General features: G+C 44.7%; 1 protein-coding gene across 1 annotated transcript in view; it reads right to left on the bottom strand.

The window, feature by feature from the left end:
• The window catches only part of VWF (von Willebrand factor), a 115,683-nt gene that overhangs the window by 21,430 nt on the left and 80,682 nt on the right, over positions 1 to 13,571 (bottom strand). The window contains exons 35-41 of the mRNA XM_008144811.3: positions 11,961 to 12,181; positions 10,618 to 10,810; positions 10,078 to 10,419; positions 8,355 to 8,554; positions 3,134 to 3,236; positions 2,301 to 2,375; positions 1,006 to 1,110 (exon numbers count right to left, since the gene is read on the bottom strand). Of these exons, the coding sequence (XP_008143033.2) occupies positions 1,006 to 1,110; positions 2,301 to 2,375; positions 3,134 to 3,236; positions 8,355 to 8,554; positions 10,078 to 10,419; positions 10,618 to 10,810; positions 11,961 to 12,181 (1,239 nt within the window). The remainder of the gene's footprint in view (positions 1 to 1,005; positions 1,111 to 2,300; positions 2,376 to 3,133; positions 3,237 to 8,354; positions 8,555 to 10,077; positions 10,420 to 10,617; positions 10,811 to 11,960; positions 12,182 to 13,571) is intronic.

The following is a 13,571-nucleotide window of genomic DNA, read 5'->3' as shown; positions in this document are numbered from 1 at the left end:
ATCCCCAAAAGAAGTTAGTCTTCAGAAGTTAGTCTTAAAAATTGATGTTAGCCCTCTGAACATCAATCAAAAGGAGAAATGTGAAACTAGGAATTTTAATGGAGAAGCGAAGACTGTTCAGTCCCCCTCTACCACCTTCTCATGCACATTTGGATGGAGTAAGGTCCTTCCAGCTATTGATTCTCAGAGGCATCAGATATAGAATCCCTAAGACCCAGATAGGCCTTGGATGCCATGAGCTGGTAAGCATTTTTATATGCTGGTAGCTTATGTGATCCTATCCCCACCTCAATCCCTAGAACAATACCCTACAGTTTCAGGTCCTCTAAGGTTAAATAAGAGAATGACGGCAATCAGTCAAATCCACAATGTTTTATAAATGCCAAATCCTATCCTGTGTCCTTAGCCTGTTCACAGCCTCCTTGAAATACAAGGTGTCCTCTCACCCTCGAGCTCTTACATCTAGGAGCTCAAGAGAGATTCTAAATCAACAAGATAAGAACTCTGCTTGACTTAAAGTGGGTATTCTCAGTATCTAAATACAGAACTCAGTTTCTTGACACATCTTACTTTAGTACAACCCTATGCTTAAATTATAGTATTTAGCGATTAGATAATAAAACATACAAAGGGGAGGAAACTGTACATCTGTTTGGGAATAAGGTCCAATGATGAGGACAAACCAAGGAAACTTTTCCTCCCCTCAATGGTGTGTGGGAGGATGGGAGTAAATAAAGATTAGGTCTGGAGACTTCTTCATCTCAGACCCAAATACCTCGTAATACAGCTCAACGGGGACATGCCTGTGGCTGTGCCCACTCCCAGGACACCTTCAGCATCATGCAGCTGGGAAGATACTTAGAGGATTCAATCCAGGGGTGACCTTGACCCCTCTGTTCTAGACATCCCCAACCCCACTAGAATCAGCTAACTAGAATACAGGACACCTTCCCCAGGCCAAGAGAGAGTGGCCTCACTACCACCTCCTCTCCATGGAGGCTTTACCGCAAATGAAGTTGGGTCTGCACTCCCCCGGATTGGTCAATGTGGGCTGGAGGCCACCTTCACAGTGAGGCACCGGGGGCAGGTCACAGCTCTCCGAGTCACACACTAAGGGACAGAAAAAAAAAAGACATCCACTCAGAGTTTAGCAAGGTTATTCTTGTATTACCTGTGAGTGGCACCCTATATTCCTATTCATGCAGACTTCTGTTAGGTAGATGGTGATTATGAGATAAAGGTAGAGATACAGATAGAGGTAGAAGTGGAGGGAGGAGATAGGTAGATGATAGGTAGGTAGGTAGGTAGATAGATTGATTGATTGATTGATGATAGGTAGATAGATAGATCCAGATCATACAATAAGCTCATATTGATTATGTTGTCATCTGCTAGGACTTTCAGGTCACAGCCAAGTCACTTGGACCCTCTAGATTTCTGTTTCAAATTCTGCAAAGTGGGAACTCTACCTCATAGAGTCAGTCTAAGGATGTCATGAAATAATGAAGGCAACATGCCTGGAACATTGTAGAAGCCTAAAAGGTCTACAAAATGAGGGACTTGAACTAAATGACCCCCCAGTTCTGTCTACTGTTAACATTCTCAGATCTACTTTATACCAGCTGTTCTCAAGTCAGATCTCCCTGCCCATAGGACTTCTATGTGTCCCTGATCAATTTCATCAGCATAAATAAAATTCTTAGATTATTTCATTCTTTTGTAGATCCTTGCACTGCCCTTGATCTATTTGCTCACCCTGTACAATCTGCATCACTGCAAATTTTACAATTAACAAACACACTGGACAAGACAGGGATTGGGCATTGGAGATTTCCTAATTCCATCAGCTCTGGATTCATTTATTTATAGCATTATTCAGCCCATTATTCACTATGCAGTTCAAAAGCCAATAATGAAACCCTTTGACAGATAACTTGCTGAAATCAAGGTACCCTGTGTATGGCCTTCTCACATCTAAGATCCTCAGAAAGGAAAAAGAAAATGAGTTGCTTTGGCCTAACTTTCTCTTCAGTCAATTTCTGAACACTTTCCCCCACCAGTGATTACCCCATTCTTTAATTAATGCTTTCAAATCTGACATTTAATGATTTACTGCAGAATTTCTCTAAGCAGGAAATCCTAGAGGTTACTTCTTTCCATTATTTGGAAAATCCAGTCAGCCCTTGCCCACCTCCTTTCACACACCCTGTGCCTGAGACCATATGTCTCTTGCAGTGCCCACATCATTCACTTGGGGCTGGGGCTTGGGCCCTGGAGAATGCCCAAGGTGGGACACATACCACATTCATACTCCGGGCAGCACTGGTCTGCATTCTGGTGGAGGCGAGCCACTTCACACGGGCCACATGTGGGAGCTGGAAAAAAATGCCACAGAAGTCAGAGAAATAAACAGTGGTACAGCCTGGAGCAGGATCTAAACTATGGCAGACTCTCAAAGAAGGTGAAGAGAGCAGCCAAAGAATATAAATATACTTAGCCCATGGGCACAGACAACAGAGGGGTGGCAGGGGCTGGATGGAGGTGGGCAAAGGTGGGGAGGATGGAGGACATCTGTAATAGTGTCAACAATCTATATATGTAAAAAGCTAATATCAAAGTGTCCCCTCAGGAGTTTGATCGGGAGACCAGGGGTTCAATCGCTCACTATGAAGTGCACTGACCATCAGGGGGCAGCATAGAAAGAAGGAAGGCCCCAGCCAGCAGCCGGAAGGCCCCAATCGGCCCTGACCACCGGCCAGGCCTAGGGACCCTACCCATGCACAAATTTTGTGCACCAGGCATATATATGGCAGACTATCATCCACAGAAACCAGCATCCACAGAAACCAGCACAGGCCTTACATGGGAGGCCATGAGGTATCAGGCTGTGGGATTTCTGAGAATGAGGCTGTTGACCCCTGAATGTGCTCTCCAGGAAACTCTAGTCTAAGGGCCAAGGTGGGGCAGGGTTAAGCTCTGAGAGCAGCTATTCCAGGTGTAGGACAAGGGGAACCCCAGCCCAGAGAGGTAAGGAAGGGTGGTCTGGCCTGGGAAACAGGCCAGGCCCAGGAAATCCACATGTGGATATGGTGGCTGCAGGGCCTGGAGGGAGTCCCAGAGAGGATGAACTCACCTCTGGCCGTGGGGCAGGGGTGCGAGGTGCAGTTGACCTTCCGCCCACTGAGGCACATGCAGATCAGGCAGGGCTGGTGGTCTGGGACCCAGGTTTCCAGGAACTGAGAGAAAATGGGGTTCAGAAAGGGTTCAGGACATTAGGGCAGAAAGCCCTGGAGTAAACGGAAGTCAGTTCCCCCACCTTCACTGCAGCCTTGTCGAGAGGATATTTTTATTATTATCTCCACTTATCAAATGAGAAAGTTGAGGCACTTGCAGTTCTAGGGTCGAACCAGCAGAGGTAGGGTTTGAACCCTGAATATACCCTTTTAACAACATGTTCTGCTGCCTCCCAATAATAATTAGCATTAGATATGTTCGAGATATTTTTCCTATGGTCTTTATGTTTATTTGATTTATGTTCCTTATCATAACCCTATCAGGCAAGTACTATTATTATCTTCATGTATAAATGATGAAATTGAGTCCCAGAGAAGGAACATGACCAGGTGGCACACCCAGGATTTGAACCTGGCATTCTGGCCCCAGACACCACGTGTTCTACACCTGCTACTCACAGGCAGTCACAGTGCCTGACACTGCTGGGGCTGTGGGAGTGACAGACATTGGATAAATACAGTCAACTTGAGGAAATAAGATCATGCAGAAAACATTGCATGAGATAAATGAAGTATGATACATCCACACTGTGGAATACTACTCGGCCATAAATAGCCTGAATACTACTCAGACTATCAAAGTACCAAACACACACAGGTGAATCTCAACAGTGTTATGCTGAGTGAAAGAAGCCAGGCCAAAAAGTAGTATATACTACATGATTCCATGTATATGAAATTCCAGAAAATATAAACAAATCTATAGTGACAGAAAGCAGACTAATGGTTGCCTGGGGATGGGAGCTGGGGGTCAGGGGTCGTATTAAAAGGGGCCCAAGGAAACCTTGGGGGTTGATGAAAATGTCCCTTGTCCTGGTTGTGGTGGTGGTGGTTTTATGGGAGTACACAAGTGTCAAAACTCACCAAACTGTACACTTTATTCGCTGCTGTTTATTATATGTAAACTATATCTCAATAAAGCTATTTTTAAAATGAAAAATAAAAGGGCCACAGGAGGGCAAAGAAGAGCAGTTCACTAGGGCTGGGGCCCTCAGAGAGGCCTCCTGAAGTGCCTGTGAAGGGTGGGAGGTGGAGTGGCGTGGGGGGAGCTGGGGGAGGAGAAAGAATTCTGGGTGTGGAGCAGAGGGGAGAATGTCCTGAGGGTCCGTGGGCAATTGTAGAGGCCTTCCCTGCCCACCTGAGGAGCTTGAGCTTGTTGGTGGGCAATGGGGCAGCCCTGGAGCTTTATAAGCAGGGCCCTGCTTCCCAGGAAGACTGTTAAATAAGGGCCAAATGGTGAGGGTAGCAGGACTGAGAGGGAGGGACTAGGAATAGGAAACCAAAAAAAAAGAGGTTGCAGGGGCTGCTATTGAAGTGTTTCTGGGGCCAGGAAGACACAGAGAGGGGCCCTGAGTGCTGGCCTCAGAGTTGGGAGCAGAGAGACCGGGTGGGAAAGCATCGCTTATTCCCTCAGGCTTCTGGGTGATGCCAAGAAACGGCAAATTGCGGGGGGAGGGGGGTATTTCGACTTTTAAATGGCAAAAGTGGTGAAATAAGAAGAGGGTTATTTTTTTTAATGTGTTTTGAGGGATTTTTTCCTCTCTCTCTTTTTTAATATTTTATTGATTTTTTTTACAGAGAGGAAGGAAGAGGAATAGAGAGCCAGAAACATCTATCAGCTGCCTCCTGCACAACCCCCACTGGGGATGTGCCCACAACCAAGGTACAGGCCGGAATCGAACCCGGAACCCTTCAGTCCGCAGGCCGACTCTCTATCCACCGAGACAAACCAGTCAGGGCGATTTTCCTCTCTTTTAAAGGAGGCTTTTTAAAGAGCCTGTTTTTGTGGACTTCAGATATCTACATTTAAGAATGAATAATGCTACAACTATCCTGAGAGTGGGCAACACCACAATAGATGACCAAATAGCTCCTCCTCCAGGAATTTTTATTTTCCCAGGCAGCTTTAAGGAGGCCTGCCTGAGACAGGAGGCAGAATCTTGGGCCCCTGGAAAAGCCCTTTCTGGTTAACACTAAGCTTTTAAAAACCGCCAGCGGCCAGCTATATAGGGGCATAACATGCCGGGTTATGCAGCGAGTGGGCCAGCAGATGGCGCTCCTGCATCAGCACAGGCCAACTCCAGGCAGCCCTGTCTCACCCACCAGGTTCCAGGGCCAGGATGTGACAATTACTGAGACAGGAGAAGAGGTATGAGAGCTAGCTGGAGTTAAAGATTTCGATGACAAAAGAATGGTCCACAGAGAATTCGGCAAGGGAACCTAGAAGTCTTCAAAGCCCAAGGTCACAGAAGGAATGCAAGACCACAGTTGAGAATTTAAGAGAAGATGCAAATGAACAGTATAGGTTACAGAACACCAGAGATCAGAGAGAAAGGGAGGCTCCAGGCAGGGGCACTAGGCTTCTGGGTAATGGAGGTAGTTCTTGCTGAGCTGAACTGAAGCAGTATTTGCCCTGCACAGCACCCCCTGCTCCCCAACACGGAGAGAGAGACAGCCAGCACGGCTCTGGATCCCTTCTGAGCCGGCAACAAAGGCTCCCATCTTTACAGTGCACTTTGTAAACTAAACAAGAGCTATGGAAACTGGTAAATATTTTGCCCTTCCGATGTTACCTCAAGAGATTTATACCCTGGTTTATTTCCCTAAAGGAAAAAAAATTCTGGCCTTAATTTTTCACTTTAAAAAATTTCATTTAATAGAAATATTTTTCATATTAGATTTTTTTGTTCATAACTCTACTTTGAAAGTAAAAGCTGCAATTGCAGGTGGCTGGATAAGATACTTGTTTTTCATCTGTGTAAGCTGTATTTTCTGAAATAACTAAAATTGGCTGTGTTTCTTTCATAGTTTTAATTAATTCATTTTATGTTACTTGATTTTAAAATATTTTTATAAGACGGTTTCTATGTCAAAAATAGCACACTATTTGGGAGCATTCTTTATACCATGTGAATGCATATTCCCGATGTGTTGCACTGAAGATGAGGGAGCAGTGAAAGGGGAAAGAGGGTCAGAGAGGAGTGAAGAAAACAGGGGTAGAGGCACTAAAATAAAATTCACAAGCTTCCTGCTTTCAGCCCCCTGCAGACAGCTGATGGCCCCAGAGCCAGGAACACTTTGCAAACTTGAGCTGACTTCTCATCAGGATGTGAAGGAAGGGAGTAGAGACCACATCTGCCTCCCTCTAAGAGTATATTACCACCAGCAGCAAAACCGGTCTGCAATCACCACTGGGTGCTAGCCCCACCTGTGAATGGTACACATCCCTGGAGCCCAGCAGGAGTGCAAGAGCTGTGCAAAGCAGGGAGAGCAGTGTAAGGTTTGTCAGCTCGTTTGGAGAATACTGTGGTACAGGAAGTTACTTAAATTGGCAAGTTGAAATATAGCAGTAGAGTATGACTGGGCTTCCCTCTGATTTTATCTGTCCCACCGTGAAAATAAATGGGATAGAGCCCAACAACAAAACAGAGCAGGTGGAGCACCCAAGTAACAGACTAGTGGATGCCCGAGCTGACCTGGACTCCCAGTCAGCTCAGAGTTTAGCTCAGGGTTCTGATGAGATCAATGGCAGTCTAGAACACTATGGAATGTCCTGGTGTAGTGAATAAGAATGCCAGTTTCATCATCTTGTGCCATCTGAGCCTCGGTTTCCTCTTCCATTCAGTGGGACATATAATGACATTTCTACAGAGCTTTGGGGAGAATCAAATAAAATAGTCCATTCCCTGGCTTACAGTGTCAAGGAAGAACAGTGTAGTTACTGGAATTGTTGCTTTCATCATTCCCCAGTTTGGTTAGCTGGCCTTACCAGGAGCTCTCCTAGCAGTGATTAAATATAGTGGCAAGTCACCAAACCCTATCACTTAGTGATAAAGCCCTCCTTGTGATGACAGAGATGTTAGGTTTGGGGATCAACACATGATCATAGAACACATTCTCCTTTGCTAGAAGCCAAATGTATTCCTCCCTCTACCATGCTCTGTAATATCACTGTCAAGGATGAAGGACAGAACCACAGCACACACTCACATGTGCACAGACACACCCTGCCCCAGATCCGACAAACACACATGTTGTCAACTTTGAAGAGATACGACTGTCATCGTAGGAAGGGGAGGATCCTTTCAAAATGTATCAATAACTCCTAAAGGGCTAAAAGAATTGATGGCTTCCACACAAATCAACCCCCCCCCCAAAAAAAAAGACCTAGTAAAAGGGCAATTTCGTATATTGGAACAAGCAAGTTCTCTGGAGTCAGACATAGCTTCAAATTCTGAGTCCAACACTCAACTCCATAACTTACAAACTGTGTCCATGGGCAGTGCCCTAAGCTAAGCTTTAGCTTTCTCATAGGTGTTTTGTATTTATGAGATGATGCAAGATATCCAGTGTGTTTTTAGAATCCTAGTCCAACAGACTAGTCCTAGTCCACATGAGCACGCGCGCGCGCACACACACACACACACACGCACGCACGCACACACATGCACACACATTCACTCATCCACCACACATACAAGTTCCATGGTCAGATAAGTTTGATAAGTGAAAACCCTCTTAAATACTTGCCACACATTAGTACATTAAAAACTCCAAATAGCCCTACAATAAAGAAACTTATTTAATTTGTCTAGCTAGTGTTCTTTAAATGTTCTTGACCACAGGTAACTGTTAATATCCTATAAAACACACCTTTGAAAATTTTTGAGATAATGAATAGGTAGTGGTTAGTACAATGCAAGGTATATAATATATCATCATAATGGTAGGCATCACCATATAAAATATTCTTTTCCTATCCTCTCTCGGGTTCCTATAGCATCTATTTTCATAAATATAATGATAAAAGTAATAGTAGCAATCGTAGTAGCACAGCTAATATATGACAGAGTCAAGATATGAACCAAGATCTAACTCAAAAGCCACTATGTCATACCAAGAGTTTTGGTATGACATAGTATGACATGGTATGACATGCTCCCCTACCCCTCAATGACCCCCTTAAGAGTCAACCCCTACTGCTAAAGTTAGAAGGGGCCAATCACTGGTGAACACTTCTTCTTACTGGACCCATGGGAGGTGAAAGACCAGGGCTCCTACCTGGTGCCGGACTCCATCCTCACCGACACACTGGGTACAGGCCTCCTCGGGGACACAGCTACCTTCCAGCATGACTTGGTGTGAGGGGCAGAAGCAACCTTCCGAGGGATGGTTCCCACAGGAACTTGAATTGCCCTCACAGTGCCGGGGGCAGCCATGCTCACAGTGGTTGTACACCAGGGATGGTGGGCAAGACATAGCTGCAGATGGAGAAGAAGGTCACTCTGGATGGCTCACACCCACCAGAGGGAAACAGAGGCACCCAGAATAAAGACTACATTTCCCAACATCCCTTGCAACTAAGTGTAGTCATGTGACAAAGCTTTGACCTATGAAAGGAAGAAGTGTAGACTCCTATAGCAGCCTCCAGGAATCTTTAAAAAAATATATGCATACCCTTTTTCCCTTTTCCATCCTTCACCCATTCTGCTTCTTGGAACTTAGATATGATAACTAGAGCATCATCTTAAACTATGAGGAAAACCCAACCCAAGTGAGGGTGAGCAAAAAGTTAGAATCCAGTTTGAGGCCCAGAAACAGCTGGAGCCACCTCCCTCTGATCACTGTGTGATAGAGAATTTTATTTCTCTGTTACTTGCAACCAAATTTAATCTTAACTGGTTATATGAACGTGTGTCCTTAGGAAGTATCATGGTTCTTTCTTTTGAATACATTAACTAGTATATTTGAAGCTTACAAACTCTTCTTAAAATAAAGTAAGGAATCTACAGCTATGATGAATTGCCTTGGAAGAGAAGCTACAAGGTGATTTATTCCTCCCACCCTGGCCCTACTCAGCCCCTTTCTTAGGTTCTCATGGTGCCAAGGCAGATAAATTCTCCAAGGATTTTGAGCATCAAGGATTTTCCTATGCACAATAAATAGTCAGGAGGTAGACCAAAAAATTAGCTAAGCAGAGAAGGTGATATGGGTAACTCAGAAACTAATATTTGCCCTTTGATCTGCAGGCAGATGGAAAGGAGGCCGTACCATCCACATGCACTCAGAAAACGAGAGCTCTACGGAACCTAGTGGTTGTCTAGTCCAACTGTCTCATTCTAAGATGCAGAAACTGATTCCCATCACCAGCTGAGCTGCGACTAAGATGCCCAAGTCCTCCAGCCCCATGTAAGAGCTGCTGACAGCTGTATAATTGTAAATTCGTAAACCCTGAGACTCCAAGATGCTTGTACATATTGATTTCTCTACCCCTTTTCCCCCACCAATTAAGAGTATGCGATTATATTAGATCGAGTCCAAATAGGGAAGCTGATCTTGAAGGGGAGATATCTACCCTGTGGCATCTGTAACTAAGAAAACTCTTGGTATTCAAATGGCAAAATTCCACTCACACTCCAAAATTCTGCTCAGGCATGGCCTACTCTGGGAGGCTTTGCTAAAGCTTGGTGGAACTTTAAATTCAAAATGACTGATTATTCTGTACTTTGCTGGCGCCTGTCTGTGCCTAACATATTAAAATCACATTTGTCTGAACACTAGAATACTAATAGAAATGATAGTGTTTTCATTTACATAGAAATTCAACACTCATATTACTTATACATCTCCCACCTTCTTTGATACTAACTGAAATCCTAGATCAGAAGAAATGTGGGATTTTGATCCTCATTACCCAGATAAAGAATCCGAGTACCAGGGAAGTTGAGCAAGCCCACAATTAGTTGGTATTCACAAATTTTAGGGGATACATATAAATACTCACCACAGAAATCAGCTGTCCTCCAGTCAACACAGACCCCATTAGTCCGACAGAGGTGGGCATAAGAGGCGATCGACTCACACACTTTCTCTGGGTGGCAACTGTCCTGCTGGCACATGGCATAAAATGTGGCTGGAGCAAAGACCTTGTGGCACTCAGCAAATAGTGCCGAGAGGAGGACCTGGCAGTGGGAGGTGCTGGAGATGGGACACTCCTCCTCAGGAACAGGTTGGCACATCCTCCCCGGCTGCTGCACAGTCCAATCCTGGACGAGCCTTTTCCAGTCTGTGGTGACCGTGCCATCCCTCAGCATGAAGTCATTGGCCCCATTCTCATCACAGATCCCTAGAGAAACAAGGAAAGACAAAGTTAGTGGCTGTGTGTGCCAGCATATTGATGATGCCAGAGACCTGGCCATTCTCCATCCCCACCAGCAGCAGAAACTTGCTACTGGACCCAGAAATACAAGCATCCAAGAGTCCTGAGAGTAGAGCAAGGAAGGTTTAAAAATATAAAAGGAGGGAGAGTTCAAGATGTTCTTACCACAGAGACCATACATCTTTGAAGCAAAGGTCTTGGGGCTGAGTTGCAGCTGGAACTCGTTGTTTTGTGGAGTGAATGTGAAGATGTGGCCAAGATGATTGAATCTGATCTCATACATGATGGCACCATAGATGTTGACTTCCATGTCCCCACCCGTGTAAGGGACAGAGACCAGAATCCCATTCACCCCCACCTATCCAAAGAAGAAAATAACCCATCAGTTTTCACAGCAATAAAGAATCCTAAAATTTCACTCTTAGCTTCTTCCTGAAGTTACTAGCAGTCTCCAACTTCAATTCCAGGGTTATCACAGACCCTGATGTTTATCCGCAGCTCTTCTAAAATAAAGGAGTTTTGAAGAGCTTGGCAGGAGAACAGACTATTATAATACTGCACAGAGACCCATGAACCTGGAACCGGAAAGCCCAGCGGTTGAAGCACCTTGAACCTTGAGTCTCTGTGTGCTCCACACGGGAGGACAACCCCTTCAGGATGGGCTAGGAAAGTTGCCATTTTGCCAGCTCATCAGTGTTTTCAGGAACAACTAACAGGACTATTTTAAGCCTTTTTTTTTTTTTTTTTTGGTGGGGGAGAGTCATTAGGAGCTCTTTGGAGGCCCTATCACACAGCATATCAAACATATTCAATGTATTCACATCTCACGATATTATTTTTGCTGTAAATGTTTTGGAAGGCTTTTTCTCCTTTCTAATTTTAAAATTTTGGCTGTGAGTTACTCATTTAATATATGACTAGCTATGATTTTTCAGCAATTGCTGCGCATATTCAAGAATTCTTGCAAAATGAGATCTAACCTATAAGTTGTTTTCACATAATGAAATATTTATGATTTCTAAATGAACAAGTAAAGAAATTGTCATAATATAACCTTTAGTAAGCATTTAACCAAACATTTATTTAAATCGGTTTTGCAGTTTTCTTTTTGAATTTTGGAGCCATACATTTTCTTGAGGCCCTACATATTTCCAAATGCCCTAATTTAGGCACTAAATAGTTTCTTTTGGAAAGCTAGCAAGCCTGAGGCACTGGGCTCATAATGCCTGCTGGGTAAACAGTACTGCTGTCAACCCCAATTTCCTACCAGCGCCAGAATCTGGCACTACCTTCACAATTTAATGCTACCTAAAGTTGGTACCAAATCTGGGCCCAGAACAACATGAAATCACACCAAAACAAGGGAGATGGCAAGAAGCCCCTCCAAAGAAGGTGGTACTCTGCTAGTTAGGCAGAAGGCTACGTCTCTAATAGGAGTGCCAGCTAAAACCAACTGCCACCATGTTCATGTGGCTGCCTTGCCATGGGACCCACAAAAGTCACCTCACCTCCATGTCACTGTGGAGCTCAACCGAGAGGCCGTTATGTTTCACCTCAATGGACTTCATGCACGCCTGCCTAGCACCAGGGCTGCATGCACCGTTATGGAGAATCAGCTCCAGGTCCTGCTCCTTGTTTTGAAATAGAACATATGAACAGCTGCCCGTCAGCTTGAAATTCTGCCCATCAAAGGTCACGATGTGCCGGGTAGAGCTGCCCATGCACACACCTGGACAGGGGACAGCAAATGAGGGATGTGCCATTATCCACACAAAGAGGCAGCGTTACAAAAGTGCACACAGATAAACAGAATTGAGAGCTGAATGGGCCCTTTGAAGTCCTATAGTTTCATTTACTCCTTTTTACAGATTAGGAATCTGAGATTCTGAGAGGTAGAGTGCCTCAGGTAAGTAACACATGGTCATTAAATCTTTTCCTAGAGAAAGCTTACAAGAACAAGCATTACATTTTTTAAAAACGTGGCAAATTATAGAACCATATTTCAAAAAAAAAAAATTGTAACGTGCGAAGTGAATGCTCCACTCTGCCTTGGCCCAAGAAACAAAGTTAAGTTCTAGGGGTGTTATGACTCATTGAAATCATGAGGAGCTAAGCAAAGCATGAGCTCACGATCTCACTGTAAAGAAAGTTCACCTAAAAACACGTGTGTCCTTTCAGCTGCCAAGTGACTAACGGTACAAGTGGCCATGTTGACTTGATCCCTTAAGAGATCGCACACGAGAAATACTTCCGAAGCCAAAACAAATGGTTGGGTCTCAGCACTCCCTCATTTGCCACTCATTCACTCATGTAATCAACAAATTCTCAAGGTTCCTATTACAACACCACTTGGGAATCCTAATCATCCTGCATCTATGTAAGAGGATTCCGTGAAAATCGCCCCCATGGAAGGCACCACTGCCATACATGATTTGAAAGCTAACTGTGGACCTAGATGAAGTTGGAGGTGAGCTTTCCAGACAAACCATGATCACTTCTATGGTGGTGGGTAAATAAAAGCCCAAGAAAGAACTTAGAGGCAGTTTAGTGAGTCAGTGAGTCTGTACTAACGTCCCTCACTCCCAGACAGGCAATCTTCACCTGCATGAGAGACCTGTACACCAAGGCAGCACAGCCACTGACAGATGGTGGGTCTGGATGTACCATCGGTCAGAGCTGAGCAGCCTCTCCAAGAGCTTCTTCCACACAAACTCCCCTAAGTCCCTGAGCAGCCAGGCATTTCCAAATGCCCGTACTGAATGCTCCTGGCCTGTTGACATCCATGCTGCAAGGGATCCCAAATACTCCAGCTATGAATATTGTCGAGGAATCCAGCCCCAACTTCTAGAAGAATGTATTAAGTCACAAGGGAAAGAAACAGTGTGAACTCACACTTGGCAAATGAATGAGAATGGCTCTGCCCACCATCAGCGCCCTCCAAAAACGTAGGAAGAGCCTTGGCCGGTGTGCTCAGTGGTTAGACTGTTGGCCTTGCACCAAAAGATCACGGTTAATTTGCATACCTGGGTTGCAAATTCAATCCCTAGCCCCAGTCAGGGTGCATGTAGGAGGCAACCAATGATGTGTCTCTCTCATATCGCTTCTCTCGCTCTCTCTTT

This window comes from Eptesicus fuscus, chromosome 7 (assembly GCF_027574615.1).
Source record: "Eptesicus fuscus isolate TK198812 chromosome 7, DD_ASM_mEF_20220401, whole genome shotgun sequence".
Classification (NCBI taxonomy): Eukaryota; Metazoa; Chordata; class Mammalia; order Chiroptera; family Vespertilionidae; genus Eptesicus; species Eptesicus fuscus.
The sequence above is the reverse complement of the archived record's forward strand: the minus strand, read 5'-3'. Positions and strand labels throughout refer to the sequence as shown.